Genomic DNA, 26,566 nt, shown 5'->3' with positions numbered 1-26,566 from the left:
ATGGACAGATGACTGACATGCATAAATCAACTCAGAAAGTGATTCTATGAAGATCCTCAAAAGTAACTATGGGCCTATCTCGCTTCCTTATCCATGTTACAAACAAATGCACAAAGACATAATACCCTTACCACCATGTGGTATAGGGTATAAAAATGAACACTTAATTTTCAATATCGATTGTCTTCCATATAAGGTGTTTTGCTACTCTATTCCAGGAAAATCGGTTGCGTATGTATATGAAAAAAATCATCAGATCAGAGACAATAACCGAAGGTAGAACAAAGCTACCTCGCAAATACAAATTCATAGCGAATCGGACTGCTATGAATAAGTAAGATAAATAATTTGCTATAACTATAACATAATTATAATGGCAAATTAGTAAACGTAGATATTAATAATCAAAAACAATCAAAAAACCTTTAAGTTCGGCCGGGTCGAACTTTGTATACCTTTCACCATTTGGACCCAATTTGGCAATTTTCAAAAAATAAAATCCGTTAAAATCTTAAAAATACAGAATGTAGCCGTTATATTAGTGTCTATACGACGACGTGGACCTACATAGGCAACTTTTGTTGAAAAAAAAAATCGGTGAATAATACCAAATTTGAAACAACTCCGATGAATACTGTCGCTAAAATCATCAAAATACCGAATATCGGGAGGTGCCGTTATATGGGGGCTATACAAAAACGTGGACCATTTCCAACACAAAAATTCCTGCAGACATAATATGAGTGATTTACACTGACGGACGGACATCGCTAAATCGATATAGAATTTAATGCTGATCAAGAATGTTACAAACGGAATGACAAACTTAATATACCCTCCATACTATGGAGGTTATACAAATATCAATTTAACAAAACAAGAAAAGTAGCGAAACCCAACTCACTCCAGAAGATCTCTGGCTACAAACCGTTAAAGTTGCCGAATATTTAAACCTGGAGCTTGGACCAGATTAGCAGAGCGCAAACACTTACACGTACTACTGCTACAACAAGAAGCGTTAAGTTTGGTCGGGACAAACTTTTAAAATTCTTAAAAAAGTATTGAAATTAAATATCCAAACGAGTTCTATTTTAGACTGCGATTACCAGCGAGATCCGTTATAGGAGGTAGTTTAAGTATTCATATAATTATGAAAATCATAAATATTTGTTTGTTTACCGTTTGAATTAACGTGATTGTATTTCTAGTTTTTAGGGACTCCCTTTCCGTCGTTGATAAATATTCTGATATTCTGTCATGTTTTTATAAAAACAGTAAAATGGTACAAGAGAGCTATCCTGTTCAAAGTTTTTTTTTGCGGTCAATCCAGTAATTTTTTTCTCTCCATAGGAAATTTGGAATTAAATTGTCCATTATTTGCACAATAAACCTGAAATCGGATTAACAATATATATGGGAGATATATCCAAATCCTTGCCGTTCTCGATAAAATTTGGCAAATGTATTTCCGAGCTTTATTAGATACCTGGTACCAAATATCATTGTTGTCGAATGCATATTACGAATGTGAGGGACTTAAACACCAAATCAGATGAATCATATATATGGGAGCTATGGCTATATCTGAACCGATTTTCTCCGAAATTAATTTACTTGTTTCTAGTCTGAATTCGGTCGGATATGCCAAAATTCAGGTCTTTTGGACTGATATTGGCCATTTGGTGCACAATTAACCCGACATATGGGAGCTATATCCAAATCTGAACCGATCTTAATCAAATTTGACAAAGGTAATTTCTGGGCAGTATCTGATAACTGGTACCAAAGATCATAGTTGTGGAATGCATATTACGGGACTTTAAACCTCAAATCGGATAAAACATATATATGGGAGCTATGGCTATATCTAAACCGATTTACACCAAAAATTTAAATACTGGTTTATAGGATGAATTTAGTCCTAATTGCCCAAATTCGGTCCATTTGGGCTGATATTAGCCATTTGGTGCACAATAAACCAATAAAGGCATATATGGGAGCTATAATCTGAACAGACCTCGATAAAATTTGACAGAGGTATTTTTGAGCAGTATCTGATATCTGGCACCAAATATCATTCATTTGGAGTGCATATTACGCATGTGTGGAATTTAAAACTCCCAATCAGATGAAACATATATATGGGAGCTATAGCTATATCTGAACCGAAATTTGATTAACATGCTTCTAGGCTGAATTCGGTGGGATGTACCAAAATACAGGTCATTTGGACTTATATTAGTCATTAGGTGAGCAATTTACCCGAAATCAGTTGAAGATATATGGGAGCTATATCTAAATCTGATCCGATTATCACCAATTTCAATAGGGTTCGTCCTTGGCCCAAACATTGTTTGCAAAATTTCATCTCAGTCGGATAATAAATGCGACCTGCATTTTGTTCTCAAGAATACATGGACGGACTGACATGTATAAATCGACTCAGAAAGTCATTCTATGAAGATCCTCAAAAGTAACTATGGGTCTATCTCGCTTCTTTCTCCCTGTTACAAACAAATGCACAAAGACAAATGTTCTTGTATTATTCCAGAACCGCTTCAAAAAACACCGTCATAGGTATTTCCATAAACCTTAAAATTATACCCATTTCGTACATATCGGTTTAGTAGAACCGGACAAAAACCTCATTTTATATCCGAACATTCAGGTCCAAAAGCCGGTTCCCTCCACAGAAAAATTACTTTGCCGTAATAAGATTAAAAATGCCTACCAATTATAAAAAAATACGATTGCTCCTTTTAATGGGGACTATACGAAAAAGGGGACCAACATAGCCCAATTACGAACTTGACCTGCCTGACAAATACACATATTTGTAAAACTTTTGCTCTCCTATTCCAACAGACAGACGAACGGACATCACTGAATCCATTTAGAATTTTGCGCCGGAGAATAAACGACAATTTGCATATTACTAATAATTATATTGAGTTTAAGCGCCAACGTACGTAATTTTCCCCCGCACAAATTTTCGAAAACTTCAATACTTATTTTAACGTCATTAATTTCTACCCTAATTTGTGTTTGCGAAATTATGTTTTCAAGAAGTTGCAAGCTGAATAAAATGAAATTAAACTCTTGTAAATTAAACTTTATAAAAAAGCCGAAGGTGTGAAAACATAACAAATTGACACAATTTTTGTTGCAAAAAAAATCTGGAAATTTTTAAGTACCATTATACATTTTCAAAACTAAAGCAACAGCTCAAAAATTAGGCCAAAACTCAGCTTAATAAAAGGTCTTCAATTTAACCACACAAACTACTCATATGAGAAATTGTTGAATTGTTATCCAGGCTCAATGGGTTGCATATTGAATCCATGGCCGGATTGAACATCTGCTCAACTCATTTTAATACCTAGTCCTCTGTTTCAGAACTGCAAGAACGTACAAATTACTAACCCAATATTTTATTATATCAAACAATAAGATGCAATTCTACTAGTAAAACTTGCAAGTTCTGGAACAGAGCATAATTGTTGTACAGGTTAGCACTAGTTACAATATTTTCACTTGCGTTTATTACTTTTGAAGATTTCGTTAAGTTGCGAAAGTTGATTTTATAAACCATCTCAAATCACTCGTCTCAACATTAAATCCCAATACCGAATCTTTTCTACCTTTTAATAATAAAAGCAAAATTTGATGTTGTTTTTGTAATTTTATCTTGTTAAATAAAAACTTTTCATATCAAGCAAGTTTATTTTTTGAAATATTCAAAAAAACATCACTGACCCCTTACATTTTACATACAACTAATTGCTTGTATGGATGTTTTCTCAATAAACGGGAACTTCATCACCAATGGGCACACGTGCAGCAACAGGCATTTTGTATTCTGTTTCAGGTGTTTCATAGATCTTCTCTTCTTTGGGCTCAACAACAGATACATTGTCGGGCAATGGCTTCTTGGGGCCAATCTTGTTCTTGGGGTCATAAGGCAACATAATCTTGACCTTGATACCCAAGACACCTTGACGCAACAAGACGTGGCGAGTGGCGGTTTCAACATAGTCGTTGCATGGATCACCAGAGTGGATCATAAGACCATCAACGAATTTCATGGACTTGGCACGTTGACCACGCAATTTACCGGAGACGACGACTTCACAGCCCTTGGCACCGGATTCCATGATGAAACGCAAAACACCATAGCAGGCACGACGCACAGCCAAACCACCGGTCAACTTGTAACGGAGAGATTCAGCTTGGGCGATGGCGCACAAACCACGGGTGGCGACCTTTTCAGCGTACAATTCAATACGGCCGGGTTCGAAGCTGAAACGCTTTTGGACCATAGCGGTCAATTCACGAATGCGACGACCCTTTTCACCCAAAACTTGTTGGGTCTTGGTGGCCATGATGATGATTTCGGTACGGGCGGGAGTTACACGTACCTCAACACCGGAGTAACCATCCTCGGCGAGTTCACGAGTCAAGAACTCGTTCAATTCAGCCTTGAACATGCCATCGGCAACAAACTAAAACACAAGAAACACTTGTTAATAAAATACTTTGTGATATTTTAATATGTTAAAAAAAAAACAAGACATCACTTTTGTATCAACCCATTGATGGTCACATTGTTTAAACTAATTAGTATTGCTTTTCTTCGAACACTGCCACCAAAAATCTTTATTGATATGCCAAGGGTTTGAGGTTAGTTCATAGTTTCACTGTTTATCTGGCATATTTTCATACTATCCACATGAAATTTTCACACACATCGATGAGTTGTACAGTAGTCCAGTGATTTAATGTAAATTTGTGGCAAAATTTATAAAATTACCTTGCGTTTTTTGGAAATTGTGAGGCTCATATTTATTTCATACGTCTCGCAAGAACGTGGTCAGAAAAAGAAAGAAAGAGCAATATGGCCGCCCATCTTCATCGTTAAAAGTGCTACCAAGTTTTATCGTTTGTTATCGAAAAATTCCCCCATCTCTAGACCGGGATTGTTATGCCCAGCAACACTACGAACATGGTTGTATTCGAGCAATAAACGGATGTAAAACGAATAACTAACACATTGGCTTGACGTTTGTCGTTTTTAAATATATGTGAAAGAAAGAGTAACAATCTATACAAAGTGAATAATGTTTTTAAGTGTTGGGGTAAGATTTTCCAAATTAATTATTAGTAAGATAGGTATTGAAATTTGTTTTCATTGTAAATACTTTTAGCTCATGTTCAATAAAGTGCAAGGTAAATCATAGAAATTGCTTTTTTCTAATGGCATTACAAGTAATGTCAATATATATACACATTGTGTGGGAATGTATTGTTATTAATAATATGCTTGTATAATTTTTAGAAGATAACTGCCATGGTACAAGGAATAGGTATGGTAGAGCAATCAGCTGATTACAATTTTTCTGAGTGTACCTTACTTCTGTCACTTTTGTGTTTGTAATAACTGTTTTGAAACATAAAAACAAAGTATTACAGTATCAATGATAGGAAAACTCTTTTTTATAATTGTTATACCCTCCGCCATAGTATGGAGGGTGAATTAAGTTTATCATTCCGTTTGTAACACCTCGAAATATACATTTTAGACCCCTCAAAGTAAATATATTCTTGATCAGCATAAAATTCTATGTCGATTTAGCGATGTCCGTCCCTCTGTGGAAATCACTCCAGCTTCCGAACGAAATAAAGTAGATTGACAAAATTTTACTCAAATATATATTATGTCTACAGGACCTTTGGCATTGAAAATGGACCATGTAGGTCCACGTCTTCTATAGCCCCCACATAACGGTACCTCACGATATTCGGCATTTTGATGATTTTAGCGATATTATTCACCGGAATTGTTTGGTATTTGACTTTCGTAATGGATCCCACAGCCCATGGTACAATTAGGAGCCCGCTTCCTGTCAGACTCTTTCAAAATTATATGAAACAAGTTGTTTTCATTTTCTTTCATATTTTTCCTCATTTTAAAAATGAATTAAATATTGAGAAAAATTAATGAAATGTCTGGACGTTCGCTCAAAAATATGATCCACGCTGTTTAATCTTTCAATTTCATTGCTAAACTGGTTAATAGCTTTAATGCGCAAGCCGCAATTTACTAGTTTTCCAATCATTGGTTTTGAAAATATTTTATTTTCATTTTTCAAAACAATAAATACATACACAAAATTGGCAGAAGTCGGGCACACTTAGAAAAAAAATTGTAATCAGCTGGTAGCTCTACCTTACCTTTTTATTGTACCATGCTACAGCCTAAGACAGAAAATTGTCTGTGCAGGTCCACGTCTTCGTCCCATATAACGGTACCTCTCGATATTCTGAGAGTGAGAGTGACATATTTTACAGATTGTGGAAAAGGGCAAAACTGTGTGTTTGTTTTAACAAATTTGGGGCACCAAAACGCAAAAAATTGTGTTTCGGAAATAGCTTCATTCTACCTGTTATTATTCCATGAGTAAAAGTTTTTTTTTTTTGCAATATGCAAATTATAATATTAAATTCAATTTTTTTAATTTAAAATGAAAATATCGAATTTTCGAGGGTAGTGTAGAATACAATACTTCCATTGACTAAAAGAACGATTTGTGATATAATGTAATAAATCGCGGGAACACTATGAATTGCAGAATATAGAGCATTACATGTCTTAATAAGAAAGGTTGCTCAACTTCAAAGAAACTGAAAAAATGCAACTCTGTGCTGGAGTCTTATAGCGTCAAATAGACTTTTGAATATGCAACAGTTGGTTTTGTTTATTTTTCATTTTTTAACAAAATTCTTATATTGGGGTTGAATTTGGGGTTATTCCACAAGATTGAATCTAAAATAGTAGGACAATACAGTTTTTCCCAATATCGTACAATGTGTTGCCATTAACATCGAAAGTATGCATTTATTTTGCAACCGAAATTGAAATAATTTCAAATTATTTTATATTTTTATTCAAAACAATACACACACATACACAAAATGTGTATATGTTTTGACAGAATAAGGGCACCAAAAAATTGTATTAGGGGGTAGCTTTGTTCTACCTTCTGTAATTGTTCCATGGAGCATTACATCAAGCATTATTCAAGACGTTGTTCGTATTTATTTATTTTTCCTTATTTTTAGAATGAAAGATGAATGAAATGATTGGATTTTCTTTGAAAATGAGACCCAAGTTGTTTAACAATTCACTTCCATGGCAAAACCAGCTAATATCTCTAATTCGGGCCCCGCAATGTACTTTTTTAAATCATTGATTTAGGATCAGTGGCTAGGCATATTAATGGCGAATTATAAAAGGAAATGACGGCAGGATTCGAGTGCAGCTCTGACGTTCCTTTATGTCACAAAATATGCCATGCGAAGACTTCAAGCTGATTATGTATCCTCACCTTTAAACGCAATACGTTTACCCTGCGTTGCTATATATTGCAAAGACAAATAGATTTTTAAATACTTTTCTTTACAATGCTCCTGAGTTGTTGTTATAATATGTGTTTTTCAATAATTTATGCCAATTTGTATAATACTTCATTCAAGTCTTTGCATTTCCGTAACATATTGACAGTTTTACCACTATATGCCCACTATATGCCCTAATGCTGCAAGCTGTATTAATAAGCAATGAACAACTACTTCATGAAGATTGGTTGAATTTTTTGAATTGGCAGCACCTAATTTATTCACATCCTTGATTTTTTACGTATGACCGTAGAGAATGCAGCCGTGAAACTGATGGTTTAAGCAACTCTGTAATAGGATACAAATTTTATCAACACTCAGAAGGCTTATGTAGGAATCGCCATTTTTATTATATTTTCGGCGTGTATAAGATATACACATTAGACATTTTACAAAGTGAAAACGGAGTTTTCCACATTAAAACAAGAGAATAATTAATATTTAAATAATTTGTGTGGATTGGCAATTAGGAAAAGAACATAATATTATATATTAATAGAAGTAAATAATTATCAAAGAAATGTCCGAAGCTGGAAAGAAATTGAGTGAGTTACGTGTGTGTGATCTCAAGGATGAATTGGAAAAACGCAAGTTAGATACTAATGGTTCAAAGGCATCGTTATTGGAGCGTTTAGAAAAGGTACATATTTTTTAAATTTATGAAGTATAACTTTACATTCAATGGAAATAAATTATGTTTTCTGTAGGCTTTAAAGCGAGAGGGTGTGGACCCTGCCAAACACATATTTGGTGGCAACAAAACTGCAACACCTAAAAAAACGGTCACTACACCAAAAACTCCAGCAGGAAAGGCCAAAGTTGTTGCTGAAAAACCAAAGCCTGTAGAAAAGAAACCAGCTGAACCGGTTGTTAAGGAGCCCGAACCTGAGGCTGAACCCGAGGAACAGGAGGAAGTTGCTGAGGATGAGGAACACAATGATCAGGAAGAGGAAAATGCAGAAGCCGATGAAAACAATGACAATGATATTGTATCCGATCAAGTCGGAGAAGTTGATGAGCATGATGAATGTCATGAAAATGGCGAGGAAGACGAAGAAGCTGCCTACGATGAGGAAGCAGAATGTGAAGAAGAACATGCTGAAGATGATGGTGATGCTGGAGAAGGGGAACACGAAGCCATTGATGAAACCTATGAAGAAGATGAAAACAATGCCGACCCAGAGAATGAGGAGGGCAATAATGAAAATGAAGAAGGTATCAATTTGACAATAGGAGAAGATGAACAACAACTACTTCATGATGAGGCTCCGGATGATAAAGATAAATCGACTGGTGAGTAATTAATTTGTATTTGTATTTTTATATTAAATGCTATGTGTGCTTGCGCCAACGCCCATTCTATTTTTATTTGGTTTTATTGTTGTATGCAAACAGACCTTACTTAGAATCGTGATAGACCAATTACCGTGTTATGTACTTCAATGAAAGCATGGTCTAATTTAAAAAATTTGAAATGTCAAACAGACTTTTGAACTTTTCCGAGGGATTTTTTTTAACAGTATTTGGTCGACAAAAGCGAGGATACCGCCTACCACAATAGAGCTTGTTTGAGAGACAATACCACCATATTAATTTGAAGTTAGGATTAGTAATTAGTCGATTTACATCCATGCGATACCAGCTGTGGTTAGTAGTGGAGTTTTGGTGCCTCTTAATAAATGAAGAATATCACTTAATATCCCAAAATAGCAGAACAAAGTAGTTCTCCGATTCTAAAAACTTTTCCTAAGTTTATTTATCATATTTAAAAACCCCAAGGTTAATTAAAATAACATTTTCCCCGGTGGCAAAAATTGCATACTTGGGCTCTAAAATATATATAGTTCTAAATTAGGAAATGTTTTGAAAAAGCTGTCTTGACATTTTGATCGTAATGCGATCGTAATGTTATAGTTGGATGTAGGAGTACTAAGTTTGGCCAAAGGCGATATAGACTTCGTCATCTGTTGCAACGGTCTCACAGTGCTTTCCTGCATGTTTTCGAGTTTAAGTCAGAAATTTAAAAAATTTCATTTATATTTGTTTTCTGGCTTCCGTTTCTTCAAAAATTACTTTGTGCATTCGAAACATAGGTATAAATATTTTTTAATCGTTATATTTCAGCTTCTGAGAAGAAGTTATCGGCAAAGGATTCTAAATCTGATAAATCTTCAGGAAAAGATGACAAAAAGTCGGGGCATGATAAAGATAAGAAAAAAGATGAAAAATCCAGTGACAAAAAAGAGGACAGGTAAAAACAAAGCTAATTATTTCAATAATTTTTGCAATTTTACTAATTTCGACTCTATTATATTTCAGCGATAAATCCAAATCTAGTCAAAAAGACGATAAAGGTAACTTTTTAGGAAGAACCAAACACTCAAAAATCAATTTATGTAGACTTTTGGTTATATATTAGTTTAGATGAAAGTGTCAGTGTCAAAAAAGGAAATTTAAATAATGAGGAAAAATCAGGACATTTCGAAAGCAAGAAAGTGTGAATTTATATGACTAGAAAATAACGTTTTATACAACGAAAGGAGGGAGAGCAAGAGAGAGAAAAATGGCGCTGTGAGTATATGTTTTGATCATTTAGGTAGCCCGGAAAGATGCAGTGTGACGCAGTTATCAAATGGTGTTGTCATCCCGCAAACATACTAGCGATTCCATATAATGAAAATGATCTTTATCGATTCTGAATGCGGAAATTACACTCGATGTGCACTTAGAGACTGACTTACATAAGTATGCTAAATTTTGTTTGTACTGTGAGTTTTTTGGCCTTTGCTGAGCTTAATGACATTTTGAAACGTTTTGGAAACTCGACTAGATACCCGGAAAAGACGTTTTTTATGTTGTCGCTGTGTTAATCTTTAACGGTAAGATTACGTTGCTTTGTCATTATATAAAAGGAATATGTAAGGAGTGCAGTAGTTGGAAGCAACTCGTTTTATACTGCGGTGCCAGAAGGTTCCTTCGGACATCTGATGTCGATTGCTGGAGTAGAAATGGAATCATCTTGGTCCCTTCGCACATCTGATGTAATTATTTATCGTTTACACACATATTTCATGGAGTGGCCTGTGCAGACAAAATGCGGACATTGGAAGGATTTAATAAGCGTTCGAATCAGTTATTAGCAGATATGAAAATGAATTTCTGAAGCCGGACACTTACTACTTCTCTAAAAAAGGCGATTACGTTGGATTAAACAAAACGTGGAAAAATATATGCACTGTTATGTAATACGTTTAATGCTGCAACATATATCGTTTCCTGGAGCAACCTGGTATTGGAACAGTTTGAGGATATAGGCAATGATCCAGTCATTGGCAGTAATTGGCCGTTAAATTTTTACATCTACTTGCATTTATTTCGGCTCACTGGTCTAGAAATATGTCTGATTTGACTGGATGGAACTCAACGTCTTGAGAAAATATAGGTACTATAATCGGTATGTACCGAGGTCGGTTCTTCATATTACATATGTGATTCAAGTTCCTGTTGAACGCGGAAGATTTTCCAGAAATATTTTCTTTTGGATAACATTTAACCCCATGGATAACTAACTAATGCTGGATGAAATCCATTCCCATTTACAACGGAAGATATAGTGGATGTAGCATAAAATTAAAGTGCAATCCTCGCTTAGTTTGCAGAAATGGATAAAAATTTCCAGAAATGCACAGCGCATTAAAAAATACAAACAGGAATCGAAGTCCAAAACCAAGACACAATATACAACAATCTCTCCTATAAATTCACACTTTCTTGCATACCCCATTTAAAATTAGAAGCAGTGTTTAGTTTTAGTTTGAAAAAATATCCTGTGATCAGAGTGACCAGCTAATTTTAAGAGAAAAAAAAGTGAAAATGCAATAAACTTTCAATTCCAATGCGGAATCGAAAACTAAAATAACTTAAAAAAAACAATACTTTTCAGACAACAACAACACATTTACATGTATATAACTCAACCTTCTTCTCTCTCTACTCTGTTATTATTTATATGGAAATTCCAGAGAAATCATCTGCAAACAACTCGTCATCGACTGCCACCAATTCAAAATCAACAAGTGGCGGCAAATCATCCTCGTCCACAGCAAATGCATCACGCAATCTTTGGGTATCCGGTTTATCATCCTCTACTCGTGCCAGCGATTTAAAGACAATATTCTCCAAATATGGCAAAGTCATCGGTGCTAAAGTGGTAACCAACACACGTACACCTGGCACTCGTTGCTATGGCTATGTGACCATGTCTTCGTCCAGTGATGCCAGTCGTTGTATTGATCATTTGCATCGCACCGAATTGCATGGCCGCATTATATCTGTGGAACGTACCAAAAATGAAATTGGTGGCAGCGCTGCAAATTCAAAGGATAGTGGTAAAACTTCTGGCTCAGCACGTTCAGAATCCAAGAAGAAGGACGAATCGAAAAAGTCTGCCAGCAGTGGTAAGGACAAAGCAAGTGGCGAATCAGGTAAAAAGGACAGCAGCAGTGAAACTAAAAAGGATGACCGGGACAAAACGTCTCGTTCGAAAGATGATAAAAGCAAAGAATCTAGCCGCGGTGAAAAGGCACGTTCTGAATCATCAGTGAGACGTCGTCCTCTGCACACAAACGATAGCCGTTATAATCATTATCAACGCCAGCGAGAAAATCGTGAACGGATGCGTCAACGAGAGATTCTCTCCTACAAGAAGATACGCGAGGAAAGGGAACGCCAACGGTTGCGCGAACGTGAACGTGAACTGCGTGAAGAAGAACGTCGTCGTCGTGAGATCCGTGACCGTCAGCGACAGGAGGAGGCCCGCTTGGCTGAAGAACGCAGAAAACTGGCATTGGAACGTGAACGCTTGGAGCGTGAAAAGGCTGAACTTTTACGTTTGGAACGTGAACGCCAGAAGTTGGAGCGTGAGAAATTGGAATTGGAACGTCTCGAGATAAAACGCCAACAAATGAAGTATGCTATGTTTAAAAACCCTAAAAAATTGCCATCGTGCATTTGTGTGCATTTCCTACACTCGAGTGTAGTTAAATGATGAGTAGTAATGTTTTACTAATAGTTATGAACAAAAACATTTATTTCGGGAAACCACATATTCTATGAGAAAAAAGAAAATAATTTCCTAAACCGAATATGGTATCTATTACCCTATAATGTGTGAAACACGAATACTATTATTCTTCTGCCTAAGTTGTTACGAAAATCAATCAACCAACATGAATCGTTATGTCGTTTCGTTGACACAAACTCCATATATTTCTCACAAAGAAAAAATAAGTTTTACCCCCGATCTCGTAAGCTATTTATAAGCTACACATTCTAAATACCCTTGTGGTGGTGCTGTTCGTTATATTCAACGCAACGCAATTAATCAAACCAACATCCCGTTTAATGTGAAAGAAGTGAACAACAACTGCAAATTTGTTATGTATTATTTAGGGGGGAAATAATAGGGGTTTGTTTCACATAGTCTTCCTATTCAATTATTAATAATGTTCTTTGTTTTGTTTTTACCATTTTGTCTCTTCACCTCTCACCAATGTGTGTGTGTCTTGTGTCGTTCTTACGTCACACTTTGAACATCGCTGTTCATGTTTAAAGGATTATGGAAACTCGTGATGATCCTATTAAACGTTTGAGCAAACGAGATGATCATTATCCAGTGGATCGTAAAAGAACAACGGCAACGGATCGCTATGAAGCTCCTCCTCCACCAAGGTTTGATGCCTCGTTGGACACAACATCAAGGAGGTAAGTTAGTCTAATGTATTTATTTTTATACTCTACACCACATAATGGTAGTGGTATTATGTCTTTGTTCATTTGTTTGTAACAGGAAGAATGAAGCGAGATAGACCCATAGTTACTTTGAGGATCTTCATTGAATCACTTTCTGAGTCGATTTATGCATGTCCATCCGTCAGTCCATGTATTCTTGTGAACAAGATGCAGGTCGCATTTATTATCTGATTGAGATGAAATTGAGATGAAATGCAAACCATATTTGTTTGGCCCAAGGATCAGATTTAGAAATAGCTCCCATATATTTTCAACCGATTAAAAATTAATTGTGCACCAAATGACCTGAATTTTGACAGATCCAACTTAATATAGTCTAGAAGCAAGTACATCAAATTTAGTGAAAATCGGTTCAGATATGGCTATAGCTCCCATATATATGTTTTAGCCGATTTGGTGTTTAAGTCTCTCACATGCGTAATAAGCTCTTTACAACAATGATATTTGTACCAGATATCAGATGCAGCCCAGGAATACCTCTGCCAAATTTTATCAAGATCGGTTCAGATTTGGATATAGCTCCCAAATATATCTTCAACCCATTTCGGGTTAATAGTGCATAAAAATGACCAATATCACTAAAAAAGTCCTGAATTTTGGCACATCAGACTGAATTCAGTCTAGATTCAAGTACACCAAATTTGGTGAAAATCGGTGCAGATATAGCTACAGCTCCCATATATATGTTTCATCCGATCTGGTGTTTAAGTCCCTCAAATTCGTTCTTCAAATTCGTATCGAGGTCGGCTAAGATTTGGATATAGCTCCTAAATATCCTTAATCCGATTTCAGGTTTATTGTGTAAATAATGGCTAATATCGGTCCAATTGGAGTGAATTTCGGGACGTACGTTTCCAATTTGTAGAACTCGGCTCCGATATATATTTTTTAATATGATCCATCCTTCTCATGCACTCTATAGCAATGTTATTTGGTACAAAAGATTAAAATGTCTCCGTCAAATTTAGTAAAAATCGATTCAGAAATGGATATGCCTCCCATATATTAGTTCTTTCTGAAACCAAACTATAACTGCTCTAAAGAGCAGGTTAATATTATTGTTTGGAATATAACTGGGAGGCTATTGCCATACAATGCCCCCAGACAATCGTTATTTTTGGCTTTTGTGTTAATGTCTATCATATATGATTCGATGGAATATTCCACCAAGACTTATCATGGAAAGTAACCCATCCACAGCATCGTATATTCATATTTAATCATGCCCATCTTTTGGTTTGTTGTTATGTCGTTAATGCCAACTGTATTTTATATTTTAAGAACCAGGAAATTATCAATAATGCATTTTTTAAAAAAAGCGATTTATATTCTAGCGCTCATAAACGTGATGATTATGTCAGCTCCTCCAGCAAACGTATTGATGATTACACATCGTCCTCTTCGAAGCGTATGGATTATGGTAGCAGTTCAAGCGGCACTAAACGTTCCGCGGTTGATGACTTTTCGGATATTCCCAGTAAACGCAGCACAGATGATTACACGAAACGTGGTGGCGGAGATTATTTGGGTTCATCATCAAAACGAAGTGGTTTAGATGATTATACCTCGAGCGGGAAAGGCGGCCGTGATGATTATAAACGTGAAGTGGAGATTCGTCATTTACCAACATCTGGAGGTGGTGGCGGTTCCTCATACCATTCCAGCGGTTCAATGCATAAGAGTGGAGGTGGCGGCGGACGCTATGATGATCGTTCGACATCACATAATTATCGTCGTATAGATGATATTGGGTAAGTTTCTTAATTAAACGGCAGTTTTGTAATTTATGGAAATGCATCCTTGATCGTCTATCCTAAATAAGCTTAAATATTTCATGAACAAATTATTGGTAAAAAATCATTAGTAACTAAACGATATTTTTCTATTTTAGTGGCAACAAACGTTATGATAACACGGGTGGATTTGGTGGTGGTTCTGGTGGCAACACAAGTAGCTGGAATCCTTCATCATCATCTCATATGGGCGGCAGTGGAGTTGGTTCATCTATGAAATACTCTAGTAATGGTATGTCATCAAATATGCATTCCGGTTCGGGTTGGCCGAAATCAAATGCCGATGATAATAGTTGGCGTGCGTTGCCCTCAACTCAAGATCGTTATGACCGAACCTACAATGAACGTGGTACTGGTGGTTACTCGGGAGGCGGCAGCAGTGGTGGCGGCATGTATAATAGTGGAGCACGTTCTGGGCAAGATCGTTATGGTGGACCCGTATCATCACGTTACTAAAGTCATTGGCACAAAATGCCTCGTATATACATAGTATTGTATACGTTAAACAGAAAAAAAAAACAAAAACATTTGAAGTCGTCACTGGCAGTCAGACAACAACAAACTTATTGACTATTATTATTATTCCTTATTTAAAGATGAACAAAAACAATATTAGTTGTTAATTATAATGAGACATCCCCATGTGGATTTGTTTTCTGCATTGGTGCTGCATTCATTTAAACTTCATTTAACTACTAGCACCAATATGAATTACATTTCTAATATGCTTTAAAAATGGTAGAGTCATTTCCTTTTGTTTATTTTTATTTTATTATTGTTTTTCTTTATTACACTATGTTAAGTAATTCAATGGCTACAACAAAAATAACATGTCTATGTTTTTTCCTAAATTATCTAGATCTTAAAATTCCCAGTACATGTTTGTATGTATTGTAATTTTAATTTAGTCCATAATGGTTCTAAGATATCAATAAAAAATATTTTATTCACAAGGGTGTTGCTTTAACTCTGAGGTACCTAATTTAAGAAGGAACTAGCAAAAAACGCCTAATATTTAACGACATTTTATATCGTCAACCAGAGAAATCTTATATAGTCAAATTGGTCGGGTTGAACTAAATTCTAGGGTTACCCATTACATGATCGATATACCAGAACCTTAAAAAATACTAATGTGTTCCCACCTTAAGTTCGTTATTCCGTTTGTAATTCATCAAAATAATAAAGCTGGGAATACATAAAGCGCGTATCTGGCTGGTTTAAGTCATCGGCTGGCTCATGGCAGAAGAATACAGGTAGATGCATCAACGCTTGGGAGCGTTGATATGTCAAAAAAATTTAAATGTTTTTTTAAATGTAAGTAGATTTTTATATGTTTTCGCCTTTTTCAACAATTTTTACAGATTTAAATAATTTTTCATTTAACATTTTCAATTCCAAAATTGGTTTGACAGTTCATTGTCCCAGCAGCTGTGTCGACGCGTCTACCTATATTCTTCTACCATGGGCTGGCTTCTTCGTAGATGAACTAATGAGTTTTAGGTTAACTTAGTTCGATTTTGGCCCTATACTCATTTCCGAAGAAGCCAGCCAAGTATGCGAATTGTGTATTTCCACCCTAGCTTTGGACCCAACAAAGTATTTATATTATTGATGAGCTTTTGTCTGTAGGCAGGTCAAGTTCGAAGATGGGCTATATTGATCCACGATATCGTATAGCCCCCATATAACGGTACCCCCCGATATTCGGTATTTTGTTGATTTTAGCCACCATTTTCAATGGCATTGTCTGAAATTCTACACAAGGAGTTCTCTGTGAGTACTATACCCCCTTAAAAAGAATTGTATATATAGGTCCACGATATCGTATAGACCCATACAATTGTACCCCCGATATTAGGCATTTTGATGTTTTAGCCACATTTTTCAAAGAAATTGTCTGAAATTCTAGACAAGAAGATCTCTGTGAGAACTTTACCCCCTGAAAGAGAATTGCCCATATAGGTCCACGATATCGCATAGCCCCCATATAACGGTACTTCTCGACATTCGGTACTTTGATGATTTTAGCAACATTTTTCAATGGAATTGTCTTAAAATCCACCAAAAGAGTTCCTTGTGAGTACATTACCCCCTAGATGAAATCGTATGTCCCTTATAAAACGGTTTATCCCGATATTCGGTATTTTGATAATTGTAGACAAATTTTTCAATTGAATTGTATGAAAATCCATACAAGGAGTTCCCTCCGAGTACTTTACCCCTTGAAAGAGAATTGTCTATCTAGGTCCACGTTTTAGTACAGCACCCATATGACGGTACCCCCAGATATTCGGTATTTCCATGATTTTAGCGACATTATTCACCGGAATTGTTTCAAATTTCGTATTTTAAGTTCGTAATGGGTACTACAATCTATGGCGGAAACATTTCTAAGCAGTTACACGTCGTTGTATAGCCCCCATACATTTCTTTATTCGGTATTTTGATGATGTGGCAACATTATTTACCGGAATTGGTTTAAATTTCGAATTTGAAGTTAGGTGTCGTAACGACAGCTTATGACAAAAAATTACTTATGAAGGTTTTCACTTACGAGGTATTTTTCGACGGATTTTTTTTAAAAATTTCAAGTTCTTTTCTTTTGGAGGAGGTAATAAAAAATTTGGCCCGGACGAACTTAGCTGCTTTTTACTTGTTAATTCACAATTGTCATTCATTTTGGCAATTCGTGTAAAATCAGCTGGTCTTATCGGATGACTTAATGAATAGGCCATTGTATTTACTATACTCGTCATGGTCCATGTCTAAGGTTCCCCTTCTAAGCCAGCGTTATTGTGTTTGAAATCACAGAACAAAAGATAAACAATAGGTAAAAAGGTTTAAACAAACCTTGACATAAAATTTGCAGGAACATCTTTAGTTTTGCAATTTTCTCCGACATCATAAAGGGAAAACCGGTTATTGTAGTAAAAACGTTTACATTCTTGTTATTGCGCCATGATACTCATGTATTTATGATGAGTGATTTAAAAAACATTTCATCTGATAAAGCCTTTACTGTGCCATGATTGACATAAAGTGTTTTTATTGGTCTGTTCCAGAACTGCAAGAATATAAAAGTTTTTACTACGATAACTCAAATTGAAATTGTAAAACTAGTAGATTTTTGCGGGTGCTGAAACAGAGCAAATATTTCTTTGGAACAAATACATCTCGTCCAGGAGTTTAAATTCTCTTTTTTACACAAATTCCTTCTTTATTTTGAGTATTTTTACAGGTGGGATAATTTTATAGTTTTAAAAATTTTTACAGTTCACGTTTAAATGAAGAAATATAAACATGTCACATCTCATCCCAAATCATCAATTGAGGCTATTAGAGGTGTTGTAGTATCCACTAACACTAAAACACTGTGAGGCAAAGGAAAAATATCATTGACAATAACATAATAACCTTTATCCAATTGTTCCGGCGAAGAGTAGAGTCTGAAAGTATTAAAACTTTTAATTTTATTATATCAAATGCAACATTGCCACTCACGCAAGTATGTCTTGAGGTTCCAACACTAATTCAGATTTATACACCGAGGCTAAAAAGTTTGTGAACGCTGCAGTGCTATTGCCTAGTTCCAAATCCATTTGATGCTGTTGCAACTAAAAAATAAATACAATTCTATTTTTTCTTCGTATATCATTAAGAATTACATTAAAAAACTACCTCTGTTTCCTGTTCATCCGCCAAACTTCCCTCACTTATGCCCGGTATACCATTACGTGTACCCCAGAAGGTTATGACATTGTCATCCGAACATACCACCGAACACTGGTCGTTGCACTTACATTTCTGTGATGGAGAGAATAGAGAAATGTTTCCATATGTTGATATATTTTGTCGAAATTTCAAAATTGAGGTCGGAACCTATATTTACCATTATATACCTGTCCTTAACGAGCTCAACCAGGGTTGCCGTATCCAATATGTTGCTGCAATTACCAACACCACGTTGACCAGCTGAATTTGAACCCAAGGTAAATACATAACCACCTTCCACCAAAACAATTGTGTGGTTTGAAGAGAAACTGACGTCCACTATTTTGTGGGGTATTAATAGCTTTTTCTAAAAGTGAATAGCGGATTAGGATAATTTTCATTTTTTTTGTGACACTACCTACCAATGCCATTATTCTCGATGTTTTCTCAAAACCCAATTTGTTGTAATCATTACTGCCACACACATACAATTCACCACTTCCAAATAACACCGCCGATGTATCGGGGCCACAAAAGATATTTCTCACCTTGCCTTTGACATGTGAAAGCAAAATCTTTTGGGGTATTTTCCTGAAAGTCATTCAGAATCAGAAAACCAAAATATTAATCCACTCTATTTGACATAGAATTTGATTGTAACCTACTGTTGCGTTTGAAGTGAACCTAAACCCAATGCCCCATGGACATTGGTACCCCACGTATATACAGCACCATCCACGCTTAGGGCCAGCACATGTGTTGTACCACACTTGATTTCTTTGACATGGACATTTTCCAATTTCTCAATTAACTTTGGACTGTGATAGGTTTTTTCATTATCATGACCCAAGGCATATTTGCTATTATCACCACAGGATAGAATCGAGCCGGTTTGTGTTAAAAGTATGGTAAAACCTTCACCGGCACAAGCGCTATAATACAGTATCGTTTTAACATTTATATTGTTTGGGAAATTATATTATATTATTTTACCTTATAATATGATAATTCCGCACACTTTCCATGCGACTGGGATAGTGTTTCCATGCCTCCAAAGAACTTAAACCCAATTGGCCATGTGTGCCCTCGCCCCATGTGTAAACGGATCCATCTGGTAGTCAAGAAAAAAATGTTAATCATTAATTGGAATATCAGGTAAAATGTCTATAGGTGAGAATACATAATCAGCGTTGCTCTTTTACGAAGAAGCCAGCAGATGACTTAAAGGTGGGAATACATAAAGCGCTTATTTGGCTAGGTGAGAATACACTAAACGGGTTTTCGACTGGCTTAAAGGTGAGAATACATAAAACGATTTTTGATTGCCTTAAATCATCGGCTGGCATCTTCGTAGAGGAACAAAGGAGTTTTAGGTTGACTTATTTCGATTTTGGCCCGCCGAAGACTTAAACCCATCAAAAAGCGTTTAATGTATTCTCACCTTGAAGTCTTTTTTGACTGGATTAAAAGTGAGAATACATAAAACGATTTTCAACTGGCTTAAGTCATCGGCTGGCTTCTTTGTAAAACAACAAAGGAATGTGGGGTGAACAAGTATAAATTATGGGACGAAATCGAACTAAGTATACTTAAAACTTTGCACTTTAAAAGTGAGAATACATAAATCTTCTTCGTAAAAGAACAAAGGAGTTTTAGGTTTACTTAGTTCAATTACGTCCCATAATTTATACTAGTTCACCCTACGCTCCTTTGTAGTTTTACAAAGAAGTCAGGCTATGACTTAGGCCAGTCAAAAAAGCGTTTTATATATTCTCACTTCTAATCCAGTCAAGAAAGCCTTCCATGTATTCTCACCTTTAAGGTGACTAACTTATGTTATCGGCTGACCTTTTCGGAAAAGAACAAAGTAACGCAGCACCAAATTCGATCTAAGGCTGGAAATACATAAAGCGCATATTTGGCTGGCTTCTTCGTAGATGAACAAAGGAGTTTTAGGTTGACCTAGTTCGATTTTGGCCCTAGGCTCCTTTGTTCATTTCCGAAGAAGCCAGCCGATGACTTAAGCCAGCCAAATAAGCGCCTTATGTATTCCCAGCTTAAGTAAACCTAACACTCCTTTGTTCCTCTACGAAGAAGCCAGCCGATGAATTAAGCCAGTCAAAAAAGCGTTTTATGTATTCTCACCTTCACGAAATAAATGTTTTAGAAGTTAACAACATACCGCTGTTGACAACAACAAAATGCGTTTCACTTGTGGCCACCGTCAATATACAAGCCTTCGGTGGCAGCTGTATAGGATTCATGCTAAAACTATTGCCAAATGATTTGAGTTGATATAACACCGATCTGGAAATAAATATTTATTTTTAACCAATATTGAATGGAGTATTTTTAATTATTTTTCTCGCCTTTTCTCAACAGTTTCTTCGGGCGGTGCTGTTTCAGCTTTCATTATTTCTTTTGTTTCGGTTTGTGCGGTTGCCAAATCCACAATGGTGGAGCGTCTTGAGCTATGTTCTAAAAGGGGTTCTTCATGCAGTGAAAGCAATTTCGAACTGTTTGAGGAGACCATTGTAGAGCCTACATCATCTTCATATTGGTGGCTAGAAATTGAAACATGATATGACATATGATGTTATTAAAGGCCCAGCAACTCACCCCTTATTTTTACTTAAGTTACGAAATATTAATGGAATCCAGTATTCCAGAATTTCCGAAGCTTTAGGGCGTCTCGCGGGATCAACCTAAACAATAAAGTTATTCAGTTAAATCCAGAATATATTGATTTCAACAACCAACCTGTAGCAGATTATTGAGTAAACTTTTCAATGCAGATGAATAGCCCTTAGGCAATGGTGTGTATGAGCCCTAAGAGAAAAATAAAGGATGTGTAATTTTTAAATGTATTGACATGTGTATTCCTTACCGCCATAATTTTCCCCACCAACTCGGATAAATTTGTGGCAGCAAATGTTTTCCTCAGACAGCACATTTCACCCAATATACAACCCAATGCCCAGATATCACTCTTATGATCGTATTCCTTTCCTTCACACATTTCGGGACTAAAATAGTACGGCGTGCCCAAAACTGTTTGGGCATGTATTTTCGTATTCATAATTTTCGAAATACCAAAATCACCGATTTTGACAATGCCTCTTTTGTTCATAAACACATTGGCGGTTTTTAAATCTCTAATAGGATGAATGAAAAGATATAAATTTAAGGAATCAATGAGAAATATAATACATAAACAGCTTGGGAAAGAATACAAAAGCAGCTTGAAAAGTGGGAGTAGAATTCGAATTTCCCGAGGTTGTCCCTTGTAATTGGATAATATAATAACATGAAGAAGCCAGCCGATGGCTTAAGCAAGTCAGAAAGGCATTTTATGTACTCCCACCTTTAGTTAAACTTCGGTCCATAATTTATACTTGAGCATGGGGTGATCCTTTGTTCTTTTACAAAGAAGTCAAGCGTTTAAAGTGAGAATACATTACATTTTTGACAGGCTTAAGTAATCGGCTGGGTTCTTCGTAGAGGAATAAAGGAGTTTTAGGTTGTTCTTTTACGAAGAAAATAGTCAATGACTTAAGCAAGTAAAAAACATTCTATGTATTTACACCTTAAAGGTGAGAATACATATAAGGGTTTTTAACTGGCTTAAACAGTCGGCTGGTTTCTTCGTAAAACAACAAAGGAGCGTAGAGCACACAAGCATAAATTACGGATAGAAAATTGACTAAATCAACCTAAAACTCCTTTGTTCTTTTACGAAAAAGACAGCCGATGAATTAAGCCTGTCGAAAAAAACCTTTTATGTATTCTCACCTTAAAGGTGATGATACATAAGCAGCTTGACATCATAATATGACATTTTAAGGCCAAATTATAGAGAAAAACTATGGTAGTGTTCGAGAGCGGCTTAGACATTTCATAAAAATGTATCACAAAATTTTCTATGACATCATGGCAAGCTGCTAATGTATCATCACCTTAAAGATTAGAATATATAGAAGGATTGTCATTCAGACATAAGAAATCGGCTTGATTTTTCATATAAGAATTGACTTAGTTCAATTTCGTCCAACATAATCCTTGAGATGACAGATCAAATCCTTCTATATTGGAAAAAGCTTGGCCGCGGCAAAAAATCGAAGCATTGCGTATGTGGTAGCAAAATACAATTCTGATTCAAGACAATTTGTCTTGTGTAAATGCCCGGTTACCGGCGTACCTAATACCCAACGTAATATCGCCTTTAGATACAAAATTTTATCTGGATTCTGGATTCTCACGACTGGATTTTTTATATCCCGCGCAGGTAGTGTCTGCGGGTTTTTATATTGGTACGACGGTGCACTCCAAAGTCGCAAATATTTCCGCAAAGGCGTTGTTTACATTTTTCAATCGAATAATAACAAACAAAGTTAACCCAATAGGTATATTCATGGTAGAACTGAAAAGGTAAAATCATGTAACCATATATTTACAATATATTCATAAATCCATTGTATACACACAAAATCTGAGATGAGAACTGTTTTTTATGCATTAAAATTTGGCAAGTTAAATTACAGAAAATGCAGAGCTGGGAATGCTAATTTGAAATGAGGTTATCTGTATTTTACTGTACCATGGGTATATTAAACTTAATGGGCTACTCATAGTAGAAGAATATAGGTACTCGCATCGACACAGCTTCTGGCACAATGAACAGTCAAAAAGTGATTCTGTTACAGTACGTTTACATATAAACGGGTTGATCCACTGGATTTGGATAAAAAAATGTCAAATCGTTTCCTATACTTCAAATAAATCCACTTAAAGTAGGTTAACCCTACAAAAAGTTGAAACATAAACATGGAATTAGATCATATTAAGGAACAAGGGACTACACACGATGGCGACTTTTCTGTCGTTTTAAAACATAGTTTTTTTTGCAAATTGAGCCCTCTAAATGGTTCCAAAATGTATTCCTGTTTACGTCCCTGCAAAGAAGTTTAGGCACACAAAAATACACGAAAACTCACCGATGCAATATATTCTCCGAATGCATATAATTTATAGCACTGCATATCTGCTCAAACACATTAACGATATAACGCTCTGGGAAAAAATCCCGCATTCCACGTTCACCAATTATTTGAGCCAATGTTCCACCATCGGCATATTCCATTTCAATTAGCAGTGTATTATCCTTGATAAAACTACCCAAATAACTGATGATATTCGGATGATGTAGTTTCGAGAATACCTCCACTTCATTCATGGCCAAATCCCGTTCTGATGTTGTTAAATCGCTTAGATTGATTTGTTTGAAAACGACATAATGATTGTCGGTTTTGCGCCGATATAAAACTGCAATGCCAAAGGATCCTTGACCGACAACCTTTACCTTTTCATAATTACTCAGCTCGGTGCCGGCTACATTCAACGAATTTTGTGTATTTTGTGAATTAACCAAGGAACGTGGGGTATTTCGAAGCAGGACAACATCCGATTCGGGCGAATCTAGAGTCCGTTCTTCGTCCAATGAGTGATTTGTGGTTGCAGACGATATTGAAAAGACACTGGGCTTTGTAAAGCCATTGAATGTGCCGCGTTTTTTCGCTTTGCTGTTGGTCAACACAATGGAGGAGGATGTACTCGATGTGGATGAATCTGACACCCGCCCGTTGAATATTGGTAACGACGAAGCTTTGGCTTTTATTTTTTGCATTTTTTCTTCTTCTGTAATTCTATCGATTTTATTTTATGTGGTTTTCATTGAAACCAAAGTGTCTGTCTCTTGTGGTTTCATGTGTGGGTTGAAAATGTCCTGCAACTACTAATGACAGTAAAAAAACTGTATCAAGTTAACCATAACTTGTGGTGGTCATTTTAATGGCCAGAAATTTTTTTGTTGGTTGCTGAGCAACGATGCAACTGGTGAGAAATCAGAGTCGCACATGGTGGTGGTTCTCGGGGAGTTAGAAGAATAATGATTGCGAAGTAGTGACTAGTTCTAAGAAATATCCGCCCAAAATAAAATTGTGTTCATGACTCTGATGTAATTGTTTATTTTGTTTTGTTTGTATGGAACTACTATGTAAATACTAATATTAAATTCAAAATGGCATAGAAGTGGCATATAAGCATACTAATACCTTGTTAAATACAATATGAGTTATTCCACGTGAAAGCACAATATGAAATCACACAACAAATGTAAGTTCTAAAACCAACATCCATCAATTCAGATCCGGGAATGGGAAAACTGTAAAAATTTGGGGATTTCCCATATTCTTATTTATATATATATATATATATATATATATATATATATATATATATATATATATATATATATATATATATATATATATTTTTTTTTTTTTTTTTTTATACCCTACACCACATAGTGGTAAGGGTATTATGTCTTTGTGCATTTGTTTGTAACATGGAGAAGGAAACGAGATAGACCCATAGTTACTTTTGAGAACCTTCATAGAATCACTTTCTGAGTCGATTTATGCATGTCAGTCCGTCTGTCCATGTATTCTTGTGAACAAAATGCAGGTCGCATTTATTATCCGATTGAGATGAAATTTTCCAAACAATATTTTTTTGGCCCAAGGACGAACCCTATTGAAATTGGTGAAAATCGGATCAAATTTATATATAGCTCCCATATATATCTTCATCCGATTTCGGGTTAAATGTGCACCAAATATCCACTATCAGTCCAAATTACCTGAATTTTGGCACACCCAACCGAGTTCGGCCTAGAAGCAAGTATATCAAATTTGGAGAAAATCGGTTCAGATATAGCTATAGCTCCCATATATATCTTTCATCCGATTTGATCTTTAAGTCCCTCACATTCCTACTATGCACTCCACAACCGTGATATTTGGTACCAGGTATTAGATGGAGCACAGAAATAGCTGTTTTAAATTTTATCGAAATCGGTTCAGATTTGGATATAGCTCCCATATATATCTTCATCCGATTTCGGGTTAATTGACCACCAAATGGCCAATATCAGCCCAAATGGCCCGAATTTTGGCACATGTGACCGAGATTAGTCTTAAAGCAAATACAACAAATTTGGAGAAAATCGGTTCAGAAACAGCTATAGCTCCCATATATATCTTTCATCCGATTTGGTGTTTAAGCCTCTCACATTCGTAATATGCACTCCACAAGAATGATATTTGGTACCAGATATAAGATACAGCCCAGAAATAGCTGCTTGTAATTTTATCAAAATCGGTTCAGATTTGGATATAGCTCCCATATATATCTTCATCCGATTTCGGGTTAATTGTGCACCAAATGGCCGATATAAGTCCAAATGGATTGAATTTTAGTACATCGGACCAAATTCAGCCTAGAAGCAAGTATATCAAATTTAGTGAAAATCGGTTCAGATATAGATATAGCAACCATATATATGTTTCATCCGATTTAGAGTTTTAGTCCCATACATTCGTAATATTCACTCCACAACCGTGATATTTGGTACCAGGTATTAGATGGAGCACAGGAATAGCTGTTTTAAATTTTCAGATTTGGATATAGCTCTCATATATATCTTCATCCGATTTCGGGTTAAATGTGCACTAAATGGTCAATATCAGCCCAAATCACCAGTCTATTCATGCACGATAGAATTATATAGATTTTGATTTTGTACCAAATATCTCATAGAGCTCTGAAATGCCCTGTATAAACCTTTTTACGAGAGCTCTACTAAATATGCATAGTGGTGTAGGGTATCATATAGTCGGCCCCGCCCGACTTTTGAGCTTTCCTCACTGGCTTTTTTTTTAACGGATTTTATTTTT

General features: G+C 35.8%; 3 protein-coding genes across 4 annotated transcripts; 1 reads left to right on the top strand and 2 right to left on the bottom strand.

Annotated features, from left to right (window-relative positions):
* Positions 1–3,662: 3,662 nt before the first annotated feature.
* Positions 3,663–4,953, bottom strand: LOC101890255 (small ribosomal subunit protein uS3). The gene is made up of 2 exons (XM_005183641.4): positions 4,811–4,953; positions 3,663–4,502 (listed from the first exon to the last, which is right to left on the bottom strand). Exons 1-2 carry the CDS (start codon positions 4,838–4,840, stop codon positions 3,801–3,803), a joined length of 732 nt encoding a protein of 243 aa, XP_005183698.1. The 5' UTR covers positions 4,841–4,953; the 3' UTR covers positions 3,663–3,800.
* Positions 4,954–7,791: 2,838 nt separating this feature from the next.
* Positions 7,792–15,584, top strand: LOC101890431 (SAFB-like transcription modulator). Of its 2 annotated transcripts, none has more exons than XM_005183642.4 (8): positions 7,792–8,095; positions 8,163–8,748; positions 9,580–9,706; positions 9,775–9,809; positions 11,478–12,423; positions 13,069–13,218; positions 14,586–15,017; positions 15,158–15,584. In XM_005183642.4, exons 1-8 carry the CDS (start codon positions 7,976–7,978, stop codon positions 15,513–15,515), a joined length of 2,754 nt encoding a protein of 917 aa, XP_005183699.2. In that variant the 5' UTR covers positions 7,792–7,975; the 3' UTR covers positions 15,516–15,584. The 2 variants fall into 2 exon arrangements, with proteins under 2 accessions (XP_005183699.2, XP_005183700.2); XM_005183643.4 differs by having other exon boundaries at positions 7,794–8,095; positions 14,601–15,017.
* A 2,757-nt stretch (positions 15,585–18,341) lies between these two features.
* LOC101892165 (serine/threonine-protein kinase Nek8) lies at positions 18,342–24,581 on the bottom strand. Its single transcript, XM_020036787.2, has 13 exons — positions 23,768–24,581; positions 21,661–21,928; positions 21,534–21,602; positions 21,393–21,478; positions 21,143–21,337; positions 20,956–21,080; positions 19,767–19,884; positions 19,439–19,705; positions 19,196–19,364; positions 18,952–19,140; positions 18,741–18,866; positions 18,564–18,676; positions 18,342–18,508 (listed from the first exon to the last, which is right to left on the bottom strand). Exons 1-13 carry the CDS (start codon positions 24,454–24,456, stop codon positions 18,373–18,375), a joined length of 2,550 nt encoding a protein of 849 aa, XP_019892346.2. The 5' UTR covers positions 24,457–24,581; the 3' UTR covers positions 18,342–18,372.
* Between the last annotated feature and the right edge of the window lie 1,985 nt (positions 24,582–26,566).

Source organism: Musca domestica, unplaced genomic scaffold (assembly GCF_030504385.1).
Source record: "Musca domestica strain aabys unplaced genomic scaffold, Musca_domestica.polishedcontigs.V.1.1 39, whole genome shotgun sequence".
Lineage (NCBI taxonomy): Eukaryota > Metazoa > Arthropoda > Insecta > Diptera > Muscidae > Musca > Musca domestica.
Note: the sequence above shows the minus strand (reverse complement) of the source record. Positions and strands in the feature narration are given on the sequence as shown.